The sequence below is a fragment of the Girardinichthys multiradiatus genome, chromosome 4 (genome assembly GCF_021462225.1).
Source record: "Girardinichthys multiradiatus isolate DD_20200921_A chromosome 4, DD_fGirMul_XY1, whole genome shotgun sequence".
NCBI lineage: Eukaryota > Metazoa > Chordata > Actinopteri > Cyprinodontiformes > Goodeidae > Girardinichthys > Girardinichthys multiradiatus.
In genome coordinates this window covers 22,210,023-22,231,465 of record NC_061797.1, presented here as the reverse complement: position 1 = coordinate 22,231,465, position 21,443 = coordinate 22,210,023, and the positions used below count along the sequence as shown (strand labels likewise).

The window sequence follows — 21,443 nt, the reverse complement described above, 5'->3', positions numbered from 1 at the left end:
ATGGAAGTGAGGTGGGGGGTGGGTGAGGTTGTAGACTTCACATCGTCCCATGGGGTCAAATAAAAGCTTACAGCTCTCCTTCTTTAGACCTCCCCCTCTGCTCTGAGCTCCAAGCTCTCTGCACAAATGGTGTGAAAGATTTATCGACAATTCAGGTAGCAAATGCCAAGGCAACTTTTTTGTGATACTTTAAATATATCTAATGCACCTTAAGTCATGACATAATTCTCACAGTATGATATTAATATATATATTTATATATTTTTTTCTTCTTTTTAACATAAACGGTGTCTTCCCAGATTCAAAAGACAACCAAAATCACCAAGCTTGCAGCACTTTTCTGATCAAGTTTGTATTTGATACCAAAACATTCCCTCAGATAGATTGAGTACCTCTTCCCCTTCATTCTAAAATGTCCTACCACATGTAACCCCCTCCCACGTCAGGGGCCACGAGCCCGGGGGTCTCTGTTTTGTTCTTCCTATAGAAGCTTGACCACCATTGTCTCAGCACGACCCCGAGGTCAACTGAACTCACCTCAACCGGCCACGACCCATTCAGATGTGAAGCTTCACATGGGACAAAACCATCTCTAAAGGATCCTTTAAGGCGAGGGGGTGGACAGACACACACACACTCATATGTACAGAAAACAAACACACCACCTTGGATCAAAAGATTTGCTCAGTTTTATAATGAAAAGCAATGTTCAAGTCGCACATCTGATCAGTTTAGGGTTCGGATTACTGGCCTGTAGCTCATTGTTTAATTTGGATAAAATAAGTATCCCCATCAGAAACGGCGGAAGAGTTTGTCTTGTGTCCCTCCTTGCTTCTCATTCTTCTTCCTTTCTACCTTGTGTTTCTTTCTGTTCTTTGTGTTACTTGTATCCCCAATTTCCTTCTCTTTTCCTCCTTTATTTCTTGAGCCCTTACTACTTTCCCGACTTGTATTTTCTTCCTTGCTTTTGTTCTTTCATGTTTGTGTCCTACCATCTTTATTTCAGTTCCTCCATTCTTTCCTTCTCCCATTTTTCCATGCTTGTGTCCTCTCTTCTTTAGTCTATTGTGTCCTCCCCTTTTTTCCTTTCCTTGTGTCCTTCCTCCTTTGCCTTCTTGCCTTCCTTCCTTCCTTATAGTTTGACCACCGCTAAAATAGTTTCAGGAAATTAATGGTGAAAATTAGTATTTTATATGTTATATGTTTTATATGTTAAAATGAACACAGAGGACTGGGAACTCTGGAAAGCTGAATCTGGGAAAGTATGGATCTTTTACATGAGCACTGTGTAGGAACCCTGACTGTGGGCAATATTAACACCCACACAACAAATTGAACAAATGAATTGAATCAAATCTAGATGTTTATCTTTTTGAACAAAAAGTGTTTAGTTCTTCACAAAGAGATCACATGTCCCAAAGACTCTTCTGCATGGCGTCTGGCTGTCACAGACAACAGTGTCCCCGGTGGAGGGGAAGCTCATGGAAGCTGACAGGTTGAAAATGTGCAGCATGATGTGGCTGAAGGAGCATGAAACATGCTCACCCATGAGCGCCTCACACATCGCCGCGGGAGAGAGAGAGAGATAGTTAAACGAGTGTTTTTACATAAATATGTTTTCTTTACCTGAATTGATAGTTTGAGAGCTTTTAGGTACAATTTGCAGATGTGCTGACCTGCCGAGAAAGCACTTCAGTCATTCAGTTCAGTCATGAGTGAGAAAGTTAAGTAAAATTGGGAAATATTTTTTTTTTCCGCTTATATTTTAAGACTTTGTTGCTCTACTTAACTATTACCTAATGAATAATTTACATCGAACCGTAGCTTTGTTGTAGTTTTTACCTGTTAAAAATGATTTCAAATTCTTCTTCGTTTGAAGAAAGTAGCTACCTTTAGAAAACTATGAAATGTTTCGGTTTCTGATTTAATACATAAACAATTCCCAAAATATTTTTTACAGAAGCAACAGAAGTAACTGTGCAAATATCTTGAGTCAATCTCTATCTCTTTTTAGCAGCTAAACATCTTTGTAATATTGTAATATTTTAAAGTGATCTCAATCAAGTACTCCCTTGCATTCCTCAAGGTTGCTTTGTTTCACTCATAATCTGTCCGATTCCTGTTTCCAGAGAAACGATGTGTGATTTTATTAAACAAATGAAAATACACCTATAATCATTCAGGTGGTGCTGCTTTTTGCTACTTCATCTTCTTATTAATTTGCAGTTTTGGTGGTTTTGTGACTATTTTATACATTAAAATTAATAGTTTGCCACATAACTTTTCATACTCACCATGCATATTTACATAACTGCTTATAAAGTTGCCTACTGCAAGAAAATGGTTATGTGACTTATGTGAAATGAAATTTTGGGTTGATCAGGGGTCACAATTTTGACTGGCCTTAACAGTGAACAAAGGCAACATCACATTATCAAATAATATACAGTACAATGAAATTATATTTATTATGGATATTTAGGTTTGTGTATATTGATAAATCATCACAATACTTAAGAGAAATAAATAAATGCACATTGACATGAAATACATGACTAAGAAAAGTTTTGTCCTAAATGGAAGTGGGCTGGGATGAAATGAGGGTGCAAATTGGCAAAGGAACACCTAAATATAAACCCCCAATTCAGTTTTAAAAAGGATCCTTAACTAAATGAATGAATCTGTGTTGTGTTTTCATATAAATCTATACACATTGGCAAAGAACAACTTTAAATTAAACCGTTAATGTTAACAGCAGTCTTTTAGAAAGGTGCTCATGAGTGACTGCCTTTGTTGACTGAAAGAATCAGTTTTAAGTATCAACAAGTTGATTCCTGAACAGCTATTAAAAATAGATCCACTGAGGGATGATAAGCTCTATCATCCCTTCTTTCTTTCTTTTTTTTTTTAGGCCTGTTTGTTGCTCTTGTCCTCACGTTTGTGCACTGCATGACATCTTGCCATGGCCAGGTACAAGGACCTGACAGAAGATCTGAAATGAACTGAACAGAACTGAATTGAATTAAACAAGTACCTAACATCTGCAGAAGAACTTTAAGACCTTTAGAAAGTGCCTATGACCAATAATGAAGACCACTTTAAAAGATTAGGTAGTTTGGGCCTAACCTATGTAGAAAACATGGGTTTTAAAGCCTTTCTGTACTGACTAAAACAAAAAATGGAAAGTCCCTTTAAATGTAGTGGTGGGGCTGTTATTTGACTGTTATTGGCCTCAAAAAATGATGAGATGTTGTGATATGCTAATCCACTGTTGCTTGAATAAGTCTTACTCTGAGCTTCTTAGTAATTTTGTGAGCACAAGAAAAGTTTTGAAGATCCAGCGATTTCTGTTCTGATTCATCTTTATCTTGTGTTTATTTACTCTCTGTTTATCTCAAACCTTTATCTCCTTTAACATCTTACTTCTAGTCACACAGACAAGACAGAGCTGGAAAATTCACAGATTTATTGAGTACTGAATTGACTTGAAAGACTGATAGTGGATTTCTGATTGACTGAAATAAAGATGTATGTGTTTTGATTCACTTCACAGCATGTCAGACAGGTTTAAACAACATATATGTAAAAAATAAATAAATAAATAAATCTACAAAGTTTGCAAGAGTGCAATTTTCTTCTGTCCTTGATTTATCATTAAGTTAAATAAACTACTGTTAAGCCTGCCACAGATGGTGGCAGTTAAAAAAAACATATTCTCATAAATAAGTCTGTTTACTCTGTTAAGCACATCTCTCAAAACAAACATCTACTGGATGATATGTTGACTGGTTTCCGTTCAGATTGTCTTAAATCCTTCAACAGTATTTTGTGCTTTTTTTCCAGTCTTACTAAGCAATAGGACGGGTGTCTCTGCAGGGTATAAAAACCCAGCTTTAAACCACACTGCCTACATTAGTAACTTAACAGCTGAAGTCCTCCTCTTGTAGAGATGTTTTTTCCGAAGAATTCATTAGAGAAGCACACATTAGACTTTGTAGTAGACGTTGGTGGGGGTCTGAGGCATTACCTCCTGAACTATATACACAGGAGGGCCATATTCACCGCTCACATGCCCGTAGTGACGACAGATCATGCTTTCGGACGGACGGAGGGGAAAGACCACCTCGCTGCGGTCTGAGCCGTCATTGTCGCTGCTGATGCTATCCCGCTTCGGCACAGCCAAAGTGCTGAAAGACACAGAGGCCGGTGGCTGGTGCTGCTGCCTATCAGGGACTCGGCGGAGCAGACTGTACCTCCACAGCACCACTAAAACAACTGCAATGACCAGAAGGAGGATCAAGCAACCAGAGATGACCCACACGATGATTCCTGGCCCAGAGGGCTCTGTCTGACTGGCTCCAGAGCCCACGTCTGTCATGGGACAAGAAAGTCAAGAGCATCAGAGGGAGAGCAAAGGAATCTAAACAGAGATTTCAGAGATGTTTTGCTTGTTTGATAATTCAAAAAAAAACTTTGCATTTGACAACTTTTTGAAAATAGGATCCATTTGAAGTAATGATACACCGATAATTCTCCTGATCATTTCTGACCAATAAGCAGCTGGCAAAAAACTGAAAAGTCTTACTTTTTTCAAGCTCATTCAGTGCATCAAACCCAAAAATTCTCACTTTTGAAATCTGTTAACTTGTCTGGAATTTAGGAAAAGAGATTTAAAAAATGGGACAATGGTTTTGTTTTGTTTTGGTTGGATTCATATATTCTACCTCTAATTAGTTTGCATGTCGGCATATTATAGCTGAACTCAGATAAAACCTCAGTAGAGTGTTTTAGGCTCCTCTGTGCACTTTAGCCCCACAAATGAGGGGGTCGGGCGCATGTCCTTCACACTTCAGCCTCATTGGAAACAAATGATTCAAAGCTGGTTTTATTATTTTAGGAACTTATCTAACCTCACACTTCTTTAAAAAAAATGGACTGGACATGATTGTTCATGCTTTTGTTGTCTGGATAACTGTAATCATCCCTTTACCTGTTTTTGTGAAAAAAAAAACTTTCAGATTCAGACAGGTACAAATAAACAAGTCCACATCACTCCAGTTTTGGCTTTTTTGCACTGGTTGCCAGTTAGTTTTATGATTCAGAGTAAAAATGTAGCTTCTAAATAGTTAGCCCCTATTTATTTCCTTAGTTTCTTAGATCTTCAGGCCGAAGGTTGCTGGTGGTCCCATGCATTCACTGTCCTGAGGGGATTGATCCTTCAAGTTAGTGGCACTCCCTCTATCTATTCAATGGAATGACACTGTTAACTCCTAAAAAATACCTGCAAGCACTTTTAGAAGGACAAGCCTTCAGTTAGATCTAAAGCTTCAATTTTTCTGGATTCTATCTAATTTCCCTGTTTTTTAGCAATTTTATTTATTTGTATGTTAGTTTTATTCATTTATTTTTTCTTCTGTGAAGTACTTTGTACTTAGCTAAAATTGGTATTGGCCAATAAAAAGCTGCTCGCTGCATCTCTAATAACAAGGCCTCAATAAAGCACACCTTTAAACTGATCAGTCTGTTAAATATATTTTTAATTTTACTGCAAAACAGATTTACTTTACTTTTTACACTCTTGCCTTTCGTGAAGACATCCTTGGTCTTGGCCTTTGGTGGTGAAGGTGGGAATCTGGTTGGAGACTCCTGAAGTGTTAAAAGTGGATCAGAGGAGTCTAGAACATAAAACACATCACATGGAGCACATTAGGAAGAGCACACAACCTCAGCTTTACCGTGTGGGTTCATGTCACTTAATGACTCAATGAACATCACTGAAACCACAATGATGTTCTTCCTGTGATTAGTCATTATTGTTTCACAACTGTTTGTCAAATTAAAGAAGCCAAAGAGGGAAAAAAAATGCAGATTTGGTTCAAATAAAAGTGGAAAAAAGTGTTTCTAACCCAATCAGGCCACAGCAAAGTTCTGCTTTCAGTCATGACTTATTTTTCTTGGATGGAAAAATTATAATTTTAAGCACCTACACAGGGATAGAACATGATAGGATGCAGCCATTTCTGGTATTTCATTAATGATAAAGTATCTTTATTTAATCAAGGGCAGAACAAAAAATTATTTGCTATTTAAAATAAAAAAGGTTGTCCTTCCTGTATAATGTCTGTAGCTGAAGGCTTATTTGCAGGCCCAGTTTGAGTTTTCAGTAGTTTAACTTTTAAAGCTAAACTTACTAATGAAGCTATTGCTACTGAGTAATAAATCAAAAGTTGAGACAAACACACACCTGCATGAAACTACTAAAACATATTTGAAATAACAAAACATAAAAGGAAGAAAAGTACTGATCAGAATAGGATGTATAAGCTGTTGGCCATTTAAATAAATATAAGTTTTTCCAAAATGTGTTTGGCATCTTGCTTCCCATTAAAGTACTTGATACTAAAAGTATTACTACAATGATACCACTAAATTGGTGATGATCTAAACCTTTGGGAAATAAAAGGAAGTTTAAAAGCCTTTCGTTTAAAGGAGCAAGTGAAAAAAAGCATTTAAAGACTCTTTTTGTTTCTTTGGTGAAGTTCAACAGCAGAGCAAAATAACCAGGAAATGTTCAGCAATATTTATGTCTTTTTTTTTAATGCCGCTTTAACCTTCTAGTCTAACAAGCATAATGTGCTGAACATCTTCTGCTCAAACAGAAAAAAATGTCTGTGTTACATGATTTAAAAAAATTCAAATGAACCAAAACGTGTCACAGAAAACCAGTCAGTGATTAAGGATCTGCTATCTATCCATTTGCTTATTTATTCTTTTTTATCATTAATGTAATGCTGTGAAAAAAAACATATTTTCCCCCAATTGAATTTCTGTTGATTTTGATTTCTTGTTCCACTTATAGGTTTTGGATCAATTAAACTGTTATATCACCCAAAGATAATCTGAGTAAGTAAGAAAAAGTTTTTTCCACTGATGGTTTCATTCATTAAGGCAAACAAGTTATCCAAACCAACCTGGTCCTATGTGAAAAGTAATCATCCATAAGGAGTTGTGCGGCCACGACTGCCATCTGCAACAGTAGTCAGCGAGTCTTTGACATCACTGTGGTTTTTGAACTCTCAAAGCCTTAGAAATGGCTTTTTAACCCTTTCCAGACTGATTGATGTCAACAACTGTTGCTTTTCATGCCTGCTTCATGTTGTCAGACTGGTTCTGTATAAATAGTTTTTTAATGCAACAGGCCTGGCATTAATCAACTCTGGGTGTAGCAAATAAAACTGAACTAGTTGGTTAATAACAGTAAATTATTGTTTTAATTACTTTTTCACATAGGACCAGGTTGGTTTAGATCGCTTTTTTTCCCTAATAAATTACACTCTCCTTTGAAAACTGCTTTTTGTATTTACTAAGGCTGTGTTTTTCTGACATAAGCATTTTTTTGAGAATCCAAAACATGCCAATGTCACACAAAAGCTAAATCTGTCGTGGGGGAAATGCGTATTTTTTTTTCGGGGGGGTTTGTTTGTTTGGTAATTGGTCTAACTAAATCAATTATATATTTTATACAAAATTTCTGAAAAGGTAATGAGACTTTTAGGGTGCCATTGTTTTTTAAGCATGCAGGAAGTACTGATGAGAACTGGGAAATCCCTAAATTTGAGTGACACATCACTACAGCAATGCTTGACTTACTTCTTTTTAACATTTTTATTGGGCTTCAAAAAAAGTTATATATTTAACATGTCAAGAAAATGAAAGCTAATTTGCATATTGCTCAAAAAACTGTATCTGTTTCCTCCAGAATCACGGAGTTGATAATGCGTTGTAGTGCGTCACAAACAGAAAACATAACTACTGTAAAATGCTCTATCTATTAAAAAATCCACTAAAGGCACTGGAGGATTTTTAAGGGGCTCCCTTAAGACCTTCAGACACTGACAATCAGTAAAGAGAGCTAATTAAAAGCAGTAAGAGAGAGCATGAAATCATTAGGAACAACCTTGTCTTTTCCAACTTGGTGGACATATTAGAACGAAAGGATAAAGTACCTCTGAGATGTGACGATTGTGTTGTTTGTAGTTTTATTAAAGGGTGGGTATTTGTTTTCCACCACAGCAGCTATAAATACTACAGCTTCAAACTGCAGCAAGTGGAGAAATGTGAGACACAAAGCCTCCATAAATCAATGCATGAGGCACTGAGCTTTCCTTAAACATAAATCTATATCATGACCTTTTCATGAACAGCAGATTAACTAAAACAATAAGTTTCCATTATAGATTTGGGATTTCTGCCTGTATGAATCAACATTTCAGTTCCAGTTCCTTTTAGGTCTTGCTTCAGTGCATTATAATTAATTCACCACTGGCCCTTATTTAAACTTCCTGAGCACACATTTTGATACTTACTTACAACATAACAACCGGACACGCCTGAGTTTCAGTTTTACATGCACCATATGTTCAACCAAAATCCGCTACATCCGCAACGGTGTCCAAACCACTTGACATGACTTGTAACACGCGTAGAGATTAAAAACAAGATTGCAACCAAATCTGAGTTGTAAACTCTTTTTCTTTTTGCTGTAAAAAAGGTTTGTTTACACAAGTAATGTTTATAAACACCACAAGAAATATTTTTCAGTTATGATCAGCACAAGAAGTGCATGAAATGCTGATTTTTCATCTCTAATTCTGATTAAATTAATTATTTATACAAGTAACACTTCACATATCTGAGGTTAAAAAATACATAAGACTGGAAAATATATAGAAAGACTGCATCTGTTTAATATCTAATGATGTGGGTTTTTATGCAGCACAAGCGTTTATATTAAAATGTTCTTTACATATAGGCTTATCTGATAAACGCAGAAAAATATGAAATAATGTGCTTCTCTGTGAACATTTTGTTGCACAGTGAATTTAAAGTAAGCAGGGACACATTAGGTGAGCCTGCTTTATTAGATTTTAAAAGAGCATGTGATAAGGGCATGAATTGATAAAACTGGGTTTGTATCTATTATAGAGTGTTGACTATAATTTCAAATGATCCAATGCAGGATAATACTGATAGCTGTAAGCTGCTGCTGGTTTGAATAAGAGATTTAAAAAAAACCTCAGTAATTCATGTTGACAATCTCTTTTAGAGAGAAAGATAAGATCATATTATTGCATTACTCGTATAACCTTTCTGAGCATAACAACTGTTGCCACTTGTTCGTTCGGCTGCACAAATCCGGATCTTTGCGCTTGTGAATGTGTGTGTGCACGTCTTTGTCCATGAATGCTAAAATAACTACATGCTGCTTACTCTGTCCGACTCTCAGCACCAGTTTCATGGATTTGGTCCTGCACACCCCTCCTCTCGTATTATCCAGCCCTCTCATAGACCCTGTGGAGGTGGCTGGAGAGCAGACACAGGAGACACATGTTCAATCAGCTTGAATGAATAAGAATAAGACCAGGTTCCCAACAATGGATTGTTTCGAGACAGATGTATGATGGAAGTTACAAAAGGAAGCTCCTTGCAAGACTCTGACCCAAATAATGGTTAAATATGTCTCAAGATATTCTATCCAGAACTGAAATTTTAATGCAGAACTGCAGCATTAAGCCATATTACTTTGAGCTGCGTGCAGCTAATAAACCGGAAACTGAGAGTAATATTCTCATTAAACTGACTAACCAATTACTTCTGCTCTACACGCAGCCCTGGCATAAAAAATTAGATGAATAAAAGATTATTTCAGCCATTTTTTCAGAAGCAACTCTCATTTCAGAAACCCAACTTCCATTGAAAAAAAAACTCATCTCCAACACACACACACACACACACACCAAGAACTCTGTTTCACCCCTGTCGCTTACACACACAAAGACTTGTTAGGAGCATTTAGGTCAGATAACATTTAACAGGCTACAATCTATGTTGCAGTGAAAGCTCCCATCAAATCTGCCTGATGCTGTAAAAGCCTTGAGTGATTTGGGGCATGTAAGTCCCTGGAATCGGGCTTGCTTTCTATCTCATGCATCACTTGCCACTGAGGTCCTGCTTTAACCGACAGCGGTCCAATAACAAGGCCGCAATGTTTTTTTTTTCTTTTGATTCTCACTCAAACTGACAAACTGAGAGGGAGCTGAGTATGATGTCCCCAGCGTAGGAATGACAGAAAGGGGGAAAAAAAGGAAATGCATGGACTGATTCAAGTGGCATTCAACCTGTAGGACCCACACACATCTCTCTGACTTACAGGTGATATAATAGTCCCTCCCCTTGAGGAACTCCAGGCCCCAGAGGTTTGGGCTGAACTCCTGAAACTTGAACGTGAACTTGACATCCTGGTCAGGTTTGTCACAGTTCAGCAGGGGCGTGTCCGTCTTGTCCACACCACAGCTCTCCATCTGACTTTTGGTCACCAGGTAGACTTTGTAGAACTCCTCCGTCCTACCTGAGGAGGGGTCAGCCCGGGGGCACACAATGTCCATCTTGTCCCCTATCTGAGGGTAGAGGACCAAACCCTGACCGGGAGTGAATCTGGGAAGGTTAAAAGCAGAGAGATCTACTTTAAGTAAAAATAAATTTAAAAAATGCAAGCTTTGATATAAAATGCTTTGCTCAGACTAATAAATCGTATAGTAGCAGTGCTTCTTAGTAGGATCTCAACTGAAGATCCCTTTTTTCAAGTTCTTGAAAATCTCCAACGAACACTAATTTTAAGTTAGAAATCCTGCCAAATATCCTTTAAATGGCTGAACAAAATTGACCTCAAATTGAGATTCTTGATTTTATCCAAGTTACAGTCCAGAAGTTACACCGTTTTGGGGGGTTTAAAGCATAATTGAGCAAAATTATTTTAATCCTTTTGAAACAAGAGATTGTGTGTGTTGTCCTCTGGCTACAGAATAAATAATTAAATAACTTGCAAATTAACAGCACTGTCTCTACCAAAGCACACAATCTACCATCCTCGACCCAGAGAATCTTATAAATTAGTGTAAAAAATAATCTTTTGGAAAAGTTTTCATTACTCATTAATTTATCAGATAAGACACCACATCCATAGTTCACCTCTGCAAGTGCAGAAAAAAAATATTTAACTTTACAAATTCAGTAAAAGCATTAAAATGCATGTAAAAAAAATGAATGCATGCACAGAGAAGCACACATTTCTCATCTTCTGCTTATCTTCTTACTTTGCGTTGGAGCTGCTCCAGTGGATCGACTCCAGCGTAACGCCCCGGCAGGAGCAGAAGATGGCCAGCAGGATCACGGCGCCGCAGCTCCGTGCGCGTCCCCCCATCACGGGAAAGACACCTCAGGCAGAGTATCATAAAGAGCAGCGAAAACTGTCCGTTATCTGTCGCCTCTGCATGTCTCCGGTAGATCCAGGTGAGCGTGGAGAAGGACGCATACCTGAGGACAACCCCACCGAGTTACAAGTCTTCCCCTCACAGCTGAGCGAGATTCTCCACATTGCGCGTAATTGGCCACAAAGTCAATGTGACGAGATCTACGTACAGTGAGAAGGGAGACTGTGCAAAGTGTTGTAGTTATTAGCGGAATGACCGTGCGCCCATAAACAGGCGTGGGAAAGAGGGGGGAGCGCACGTCTATTGGTCAATTTACTCAAACTGAGCGGAAGACGGTAAAGAAGTGCTTCATGCATCTGCTTTCCCCTCCAAAAGTGGCAGAGGTTGGTTTCATGCTCTTCAAAGCTTAAGCTTAAAAATATCAACAAGCATTTTTTCGGTAATTTTGTGATGCACCGGTCATTCGGACAGAGGAAAGAATCCAATCCAATTTTTCCTTGATCGACTGTGACTGGGGGATCTGCTGGTCAAATATGCTGAAAAATCAGATTTTTCTTTCTCTTGATCAAATTAACGAAAACTAAGAGCTTTCACATTGTTCGATCCATAAATGCTTCAAATATATCTATACATATAAAATAGACGGGGATGATCTTATTTGTTGTCTGTTTGGATTTCCACTAACAAAGAACCTGCAGCCTATCTTTGGGTGGAATTGGTCAAAACCTCCAGCAGACCTGAAGCAAGAAATTAGAAATCACTATCTGCCAGGAATAAACCTGATTAGTAAATCTCTAAAACAAAGTAATGAGCAAGTGGAGGGAAACCGTATGCACTCTGTCCACCTGGGGACGCTGCTTAGGACGCCCATGCCATCAGGGGCCGCCCATAAATGCTTGTATTTTGTAACAAACCATAGATATAAAATTTTCATGCTTGATTATTCAGAATAAGAATACTATTACATTTTATTTCAGCATGAATAAATTAAATCATTTGCAATTATTAAAACAGTTTATTTAAGATTTATAGAAATTATAGAAACGTTTACTTTGTAACATGCAAAGAACAGTAATTTTGATTGTTGTGTAAACATGGCTATAATGTGATGCTATGAGGTTTAATCATTTCTTTGTGATTGAGCTCAGTTTGTTCACAAATACATCTTAGCAAATAATAACAAATTATCAGTGTTATCAGCCAATTAAACTTGGCCCCATCTCCCAGATTCCAGCAGATCTGTATTGAAACACTGTCAGTGGTGTTGACAGTCTTAAAGTCTCAGGAAAAGGGGCTACAAACAAATTCTGCTTAAGGCCGCATACAACCTTGGGCCAGCCCTGACGTTACCTTTTATGTGCCTGTTTCTTTCTTGCTCCCATGTCAAGCCAGATTTGTGAAGTGCATAACTAATGTGCTGTTTACAGATCCTCCCACCTGAGCTGTGGATCTCTACAGCTCTTCCAGGGATATCCTTGGTTCCTTTCTGATTAAGGGTCTCTTTGACACCTATAAGTTGAGATGAATGTTTTAGTAGGTCTGCAGTTATGCCATAGTTTTTCCATCTCTGTGAGGTATTCGAAGTGTGAAAAACGTATTTAGAATCTAACCATAGTTTAAAGTTCTCCACAACTTTATGCCTAAAGTTTCTGCTGTGTTCCTTGATTGTCATGGTCTGTTAACTAATGTTCTCTAACAGACCTTTACAGAACAGATGTATTTTAGCCAAGGGAAAATCCCATGTAGGTGGACCCCTTTTACTAACTAGGTGAGTTTGAAAACCAAATGGCTGCACAAGATTGTATTTAGTTATGTCAAAGTAAATCAGGATAAACACAATTGCATGCACACTTAATGTTTCTTCTACTTCTGTCAGGATCTGTACTTCCAGAGCATGCAGTTAACCAGTTTCCCCACTAGGTGCCGCGGAAGCCCTTGAGGTCTGGAGGCTGACAGGTGCAGTTTATCTGGTCAGCTGGGCTTATCTGCCTGGAGCCCCGCTGCCTGCTAGTTGTTTATTTAGACTCTCTCAGCCAGAGCAATTAGTCATGGAAAAATATATAGCTGACTCCCTGACTGCTGGAATTATCTGCCCCTCATCTTCACCTCTGGGGGTGTGTATTGATTATAGAGGCCTGAATTCCATTACTGTAAAGAACTAATACCCGTTACCATTACTCTCTTCGACCACTAACTGCCCTCACATCATCCAAGGTACCGTATTTATGGACCCCTGAGGCCGACGCAGCCTTCTCCAGACGGAAGAGCCGGTTCTCTCAAGCCCCTGTACTTATCCACCCGGATGCCAGCAAGCAGTTTGTCGTGGAGGTGGATGCCACGGACACGGGAGTAGGAGCGGTGCTGTCCAAGCGCTCGGACCTGGATGGGAAGCTCCACCCCTGTGCCTTCTTCTCCCGTCGCCTGTCTGCAGCTGAAGAGAACTACGACGTGGGTGACAGAGAACTGCTGGCTATCAAGTTGGCACTGGAGGAGTGGCGCCATTGGCTGGAGGGTGCCGAACATCCCGTGCAGGTATGGACAGACCACAAAAATTTATTGTACATCCAATCTGCCAAATGCCTTAATTCACGTCATTCACGTTGGTCGCTGTTTTTCTCCCATTTTAATTTATCCATTTCTTTCAGACCCGGATCTAAGAATACTAAACCTGACGCACTCTCGTGCCAGTTCGTCCATGATGACCCGGAAAGTGAGGTAGTTCCTATCCTACCTCCCTCCTGCACGGTCGGTGCTTTAACCTGGGAGAGAGAGAGTGAGCGGCGAACCCTTTCTAATGACCCGGGGCCAGGTAACATACCAGCAGGTCGCCTCTATGTTCCTGCTGCCTGCGACCCCACCTGATTGGTTGGTTCCACTCTGCCAAATTCACCACCCATCCTGGTGCCAGCCGAACCATCGCCTCGATCGCTAGGAGGTACTGGTGGCTCACCCTGCATCGAGACGTGAGGGACTACATCAGTGCTTGTGTGCCCTGCGCCAGAAATAAGACCAACCAGCCTCTTACAACCCTTCAGTATCCCTCCACGGCCCTGGTCCCACATCGCCATTGACTTCGTGACCGGCCTGCCATGTTCCCGTGGCATGACTACCATTTTCACCATTATAGATGGTGGTGTCAGGATCTGTACTTCCAGAGCATGCAGTTAACCAGTTTCCCCACCAAGTGCCGCGGAAGCCCTGGAGGTCTGGAGGCTGACAGGAGGTTATCTGGTCATCAGCCACTGTGCGATAAAAGGGAGGACTGCCAGCACTTCAGCGGCTGACTGTTTTGCCCCTGTGGTATTACTACCGGCCTCTCCTTGATTCTCACACTTTTGTAAGTTAAGTGTTCTCAAGTCAAGCTTCTTGTTAATTCCTTGTCCCTTCCATGCAGGTGCTACCTGACATAGTCACTGGCTTTGTTGAAATGATCTTGGAATCCCACGGACCCTGAACCTCTCTGGACATCATACCTGGCTGGCAGTCCGAACCGATCAGCACTCTGCTCAAGTTGCGAACCCTGTCCACCCCACCATGAAGTACCATCTCCAGGCTCCTCTAAGCTTCCGCGGGCACCGTTTCCAGATCAATTTTCAGTCCTGACACGTCCTCTCCCTGGCGGATCCCGGCTTCTAATCAGTAAGCTTATCTGCAACTAGTATATTCTGTTTGAGTGTTTATTTACTTACCCTCATTCCTTCTCAACAGACCTGCCCTGTTATGGTGTTTTCCGGCCCTCGCTCCAGCATTTCAATAAATTTATTTAACTGTTCTCTGTTCCGAGTGTTCTCTGCATGTGGGTCAAGTCAGGCGGTAAAAACTATGACAACTTCACAATGATATGCTATGTAGTGTTGGTCTAGCTCTTAAAATCCCAAATAAATATGTTGAATTTTGTGTTAGTGAGGTGACAAAATGTAAGATATTTCAAGAACTCTAAATAGATTTGCAAAATATTGTAATTTAATTAATTCAAGTGCTTTTTGATCACCTGATATATCAAGGAGAAATTACTTCATTAAAATGCTCCAGACCAGAGAAACACAGTATTGCTTTATTGTATGTTTGAGAAATGTATGAAATGGCTAATAAATTAATGGTTAATAAAAAAGTTTTTTTATTGCTTTCTGCACAATCCACCAGTCATGTGCTTGTTAATGAGTTTTATAAAGTTGTATGCGGCTAATTCAAGGTTTTATCTATCTTAACAAGTGAAATGGCCTGCACTTCTATAGCGCTTTATCAAGACCCTAAAACACTACAATCAGTCATATACTCATTCATGCACTGACAGTGGGGCTGCCACTGGCCCCTTTGACCACCATCAGCAGGCAAGACAGGTGAAGTGTCTTGTCCAAGGACACAGCAACTGAGACGGAGAGAGCAGGGGTTCGAACTGGCAACCCACCGGGTACAGAATGAACCACTACCACCTGAGCAACCGTCGCAATCTCCTAAGTGTATCAAGTCTGTATGAATTCCACGGGACTCAACTGGAGATATCTGCTTTTCAGTGTTTGCTACAGTTGTAAAGTGGTGGTGTCCAAATCCTTTGCCACATGGGCCAAAATCAACCGCTTCAAAATACTCACAGGCCACAAAAATAGATTTTTAAAATAAGAAAAAAATTTAAATTTGTATGTTTTTATACCCGCTCAATAAAAAACAAAAGTGCATAACTCTAGTGAAGCGAACAAAGTAGTTTGATTTTCACTTTCAAGGGATCTCTAAATCACTGTAGGTCCGACACAAAAAAGGTTCAATTGTTTTCCATTTTCTTGGTGAGAAAATAAACCCACCCGAAAAAAATTGTGTTGGTGTTTCTTTAAAAATGCAGCCAATGCTGCTTGTGTGTAATCATCACAGGGTATTTCCGGTCCTTTTTACCACTAAGTTAATACCTAGGCAAAAAGTGTGGTTATTAAAAAAAAACCACATTGTATGTTGTACATAAAATTTCCTATTTCAAAAATATTTATTTTGTCAATATAAATCTTTCCCTAAAACATTTTAACAGTTCCCATTTGCAGGAACCACCTACGTTAATAGTTGAAATTGTGCTGCTAATTTATTTTGTTTTTGTGGCAATAGTGGCCTTTATTTGCAGTACACACAGGAAAGAGGCAGAGAAAGAAGGGGGGAGACATGCAGCAGCCCAAGGTAAGGAATCAAACCCCGAACAACTGCGTCGAAGACTAAAAGCCTCCATATATGAGGCACGCGCTCCACCTCTACACCTCACAATTATTCAAGGGCCCCCTGGTCAAACCTTGGACACCCCTGATGTAAACCGTAATCCAACAAATAACCAGTAATGAAATGTGTCCAAATAAAAGTACAATATTCCTTCTTAAATGTTAAGAGGCTGCAGTTATTCCTGCTCATGTTTGCACCCTGAAATTGAAAAGAAATTCCATCAAGTTATTCCATCAGACTCTATAAATAAAGATACATATTTAAGCATTTAAGGACAAACAGTCTTTTATCACTTTAGCTCATAAAACTAACTTCCACTAAAAGAGTAAATAATAATCTATAGCTTGAAATTGTATGATGAGTTTGAATTTTTTGTATGAGTTTGTGATTTTCTTTCTCAATGATCAGTGCATGAAGGGTCTTTGTTGCAAGGATTGATTGGAACTGGGTACATTTTTTTAAGTCTGCTTTATTCTCCATGTTAGCAGTCAAGACGGTAATCCTCTCATTTTCAGGGAGTGCGGACTAATGACGCAGTGGTTTAAGAGATTACAAGGGACTTCTGTCACAAGACTAAAGCTGGACATTCGGCGGCTGAGCAGCACAGAAATGCCTGCAGTTTCTGTCAGGGATGGACCGGGTTGCATGTGTTCAAAGAGCTAGAAACATCTCACATATATATTATTCAGTTAAATCTCAACAGGCGACGCAGAAGTGTTTTCTAATGAAACACAAATGTGATTAAATCAAACTTTCCTCCTTAAATATTCAGATACGCAAGTTCCACATATTTCAGATTTGTTATCTCTTTATATTTTTATTTGAGTTCCTACAGACAGATTCCAAACATAAGTTTTATAGATGTATAACAGTCCAACCCATTGTTCCAAAACGTTCTCAACTAATCTGTTTACAAAAAGCAAAATTAAAACCCAACAGATAATAAGTGCAATGTGAAACAAATCCCTGCAATCATATGTTATTTTTAAGGTATCTTCTTAAAGCTGCAGAGGAAGATTTGCTTTGTCTTTTCCTGTTTAGTGTCCACTCAGCAAATATTATTTCTACTGTAGTTAATTACTTCAGAGAAAATAGTTTATGATTAATATGGTCATTAAATCATAAAGCTCAGGTTATGTAATGCAAACAAAAACCAAAAACTAACAACTGACATGCAGAAAAAGATGGTACTAGGCTGATTTGGTAATAAACTGCACATGACTGTTAATGCTGAATTTTCTTTCTCTGAGGTTTTTATGGAGTTAAATTTGTCTCAATATTATTCAATCAAAAAACACTAATCTCAATCAAAAAATATTAAGTTGTGATCAAAACGTTCAGAGATTGTGTTGTCACCTCTCATGGTTTTGGAGAAATAAATTCCTGAAAGTGCGACAAATGCATATAATGGTTGAGCATTTTGAGGTATTTTGACAAGATATTTCTCCAAAACTGTACAGTAAAATATAAAATATTTATTCTTTTACATAAAACATGAATGTGAAAGTTGTAAAAATGTAATTAATATAAATGTTCTGTAGGTTACTTTTCTGTTTTCCTCTTATTTTCTCAACCGTTGCCAGGATCAGTGTCCTTTCTGCTCCATTACCGTAATGCACCTTGTATGCGGTAAGCTAATCTTTAAGAGAGAGCTAGTGTCGGCTGGCGTGACCGCAGTTTTCTTCTGTACAGTTGATGTCTCCTCACTGAAGCGACGCTGCAAGCCCTGCAGTTCGAGCAGAAGTTCAGAGATGGAGGGGATCAGAGTCTGCTGCTTTAGTCAGCGCTAACCAATAGGGAAACGTCTTATATCGTTCGTCTTTAGGCCCCGCCCAGGATGTTCATGTTTCCAGAACTCAAAATTCGTTGAGTTCAACCAAAAACAGAGAGCGTCAAAACCAAAAAAGCGAGACTCGTAACCAAAGATTTTTGACCTGCGCAAATATAAGTTTATGTTTTGCAAATAACTTTTTTCTCTTTGTGAGAAACAACTGAAAGTTTTCAACACAACTTAATATTTTTTGATTGAGATTAGTTTTTTTTGATTGAATAGTATTTTTTTGATTGAGATTAGTTTTTTTTTATTGAGATTAGTTTTTTGTTTGATTGAATAATATTGAGACAAATTTAACTCCATAGGTTTTAAGCCTCACTGAGCGTCAATCTCTAATCTTGTATTTGTAAAACCAAAAACAAAGACTCTTATCTTTTCTGGGTTATGCTGGAAAGAACCAATCCACTCATGTTAAATGTGGGGACACTTACAAATTATGATTTAACAGTGACACAGAAATATAAATTGGAGCGTCATCAGCATTTGTATAATAAAACTAGTCTGAGAATGAAGCCATGAGGAACCCCACATGGGATCCATTTGCTTACATTTACAGTTGCCACATGACACAAATCAGTTCCAGTGTGCAATGGAAAATCTAAATCAATTTAGCATAAAATCCCATCCCCTTTTCTAGTGTTTTCAGTATGATATCATCAGCTGCACTGAGATCAGGTAAAACCAAGACAGATGTTTAAGATGTATGTTCTGTTAAGACATATGTCTTAACAGAAGAGATATTGTGGGAGGTGGTAAGATGTTGAAAATGATCAAGAACCAGCAAGAAAAATAAATCCCAAAACCCATTTTAAAACCATCAATGACAAGACTGCATAATGATCCCTGCAGTGCTCTCTATTAATCAATAGAATATTAGGATAATTCTGAACAAACGTTCACTGAGAGATCCTAATACTAACTGAAAAAATAAATATCTTCACATACATGAGGACATTTGGCATTTAAACAACTAAAACTGTACCTCATGCAATTAAAAGTTTAAAATAATGATAAATAGGTCCAAAAAAACATCTTCATAACCAATGAATAACGCACAACAAATCTAGTGCAACTTCTTTGCCATTGATCTTTGCATTCTTTGACATTTAGGATATCATTTTAGAGAAACAGTGAGCCTACAGTGTTACAAACAGCCTTCGAAAAGGTCCAGCGAAAAGAGGTCAGGTACCTGGGAGAAAAATACTTTATCCCTCATGAGAAACGCCTCCATGGTATAAGTGATATTTTATGACAGTGAATCTATTCAAAATAAAGTGTGAAGTCCAGAGAAGAACATTAAGTGACAAAATGAGACAAGAAAAAAAAAATCCTTTGAAGTTTTTAAGAAAGAGAATTTACTCTATATTAAAAGAGTTCAATTTTAAGTTTCCCTCATTAAAGCTGAATTAGGACATCATTATTAAACATCCACGCCATATTCCACAGTTGCTTAATGGTGTGCACAGACATGAATGTGGTCTCCAGTTAATTTTACTGTGATTTCTCCCAGGGTAAAGATAATGCTAACATGTTAGGTGTCAGGCAATAGACAACCCCTATCACGATTAGCATTAACCTCAACCTGGGACCTGCCTCAGAGGCGGTTTCAGCTCCATCAACGCTGGTGCTCCAAATGTCCTGCAGGGGGCAATAGAAACAAGCATTAGAGGTTCGGCTTGAGGTGATTTTCTGGGTTTGGGGTGATTTCATTCACCTCAAAAGGAACGGAGCAACACTCACTGAAACTTTGTGAATATCTGGATCTCAACTAAGACAGGAAATTAGTTTTTACGTTTACTTACTGAAAGAACATTATTTTTCAAAAATGTGAAAAAAGTCTACATTTAACAAAGAAAGACTTGGAAGGTAAAACACGTAATTTAAACATGTGAATTATCTCACTGCGTAAAGTTACCCTTTAAATATCAGGTTTAGAATATGATCGAAATGTCTAGTATTATCAAAGTAACAATCAATGTAATTTGGTTTAGTATAAGTCGAAAGTATTTGCTGTAAGTTCCAATTGTTTGTCACCTAAATGATAGATTGTACCGTCATCAGAAGTGCAACTTAATTCAGTTGCCTGGACGCGATTACAGAGGCTGAAAGAGCCTATGGAGTAACTAAAGCTGTCCGTAATCTTTCGTAAAAGCAGAGCAGTAACAGGATGTAACAGGTGCTGTAATGTCGACTCTAGCTGATAAATTAAGAAACAGTCGGTGAGTTACTGCCAGGAAGAAAGTCTGTGTGTGCGAAGATTTTTGCAATAATTGTGTCGTTATACTGACCTGTCTCCACATCTGCACCGCTTCCTCTCATTGTTCAGCCTTTCGCTCTCGTCTTTTATCGTCTCTCCACCTTCTGAAATTGACAGTCTCATTTTATATACTTGAGAGTGAGTCATGTAAAAATCCCCCTTTCTCTCTCACAGAGAAATCATCCCATATCATTTAATTCTGATGTGACTAGGGTTTTATGTAAATGCAGCCTACTAAAAAAGATACTTCAGCCTAGGTCTTTGTATTTCAGCTACAATGAGAGCAATACAATGAAAACGTTTCACAAACGTGAGAGCAGCTTAACACTTGCAGTTTAAACTTTTGCATAGTTTAAACTTGCAGTTTGCACTAACATGAACATGCTGAACCACCTTTACACTGAAATATGTTATTAATATAGTTTGAATGTAGATTAACATGGCCAAACAACATGGCCAAACAAAAATGATTTTAAAAACAATCCCAAATCTTCGCTGCTGTGTTGTCTGGTTCTTTTACTGTAGTAGAACTAAATCCCACTGTAAATAAATGTATCAGATTATAATGAGGTGAACTTATTGGATGGATGGATGGATGGATGGATGGATGGATGGATGGAATTACAGTATTCTTAGAGAAAAAGTTGTTTTTGCTGTTTTGTAAATGCTTAAATGTTTCAGATAATCATTATCCTGTTTTTTGGCAAACATGAAATGTGCCTTTGTGTTGTTGTACAGCAGTGATTTTTACCTTGGAACTATCGCATGAGTGACTCTTTTCCCCAGTCTCTTTTTTATTGTTGATTCATTGCCACTGACCTTAACTGAGGCAAATGAGGGCTGCCGTGTTTTCAATGTTACTCTGGGTTCTTTTGTGACCTTCTGG

The 21,443-nt window shown here is 38.5% G+C and overlaps 1 protein-coding gene and 1 long non-coding RNA gene across 3 annotated transcripts; one reads left to right on the top strand and one right to left on the bottom strand.

Moving 5' to 3' along the window:
- Window positions 1-3,449: 3,449 nt before the first annotated feature.
- LOC124867227 (ephrin-B2a-like) lies at window positions 3,450-11,609 on the bottom strand. Of its 2 annotated transcripts, none has more exons than XM_047363571.1 (5): window positions 11,154-11,609; window positions 10,211-10,494; window positions 9,271-9,363; window positions 5,568-5,675; window positions 3,450-4,371 (listed from the first exon to the last, which is right to left on the bottom strand). In XM_047363571.1, exons 1-5 carry the CDS (start codon window positions 11,258-11,260, stop codon window positions 3,986-3,988), a joined length of 978 nt encoding a protein of 325 aa, XP_047219527.1. In that variant the 5' UTR covers window positions 11,261-11,609; the 3' UTR covers window positions 3,450-3,985. The 2 variants fall into 2 exon arrangements, with proteins under 2 accessions (XP_047219527.1, XP_047219528.1); XM_047363572.1 differs by having other exon boundaries at window positions 5,583-5,675; window positions 11,154-11,607.
- A 1,934-nt stretch (window positions 11,610-13,543) lies between these two features.
- Window positions 13,544-15,381, top strand: LOC124867516. The gene is made up of 4 exons (XR_007038083.1): window positions 13,544-13,802; window positions 13,916-14,570; window positions 14,665-14,909; window positions 14,979-15,381. It is a non-coding gene; the product is annotated as an uncharacterized LOC124867516 (long non-coding RNA).
- The last annotated feature ends 6,062 nt before the right edge of the window (window positions 15,382-21,443 follow it).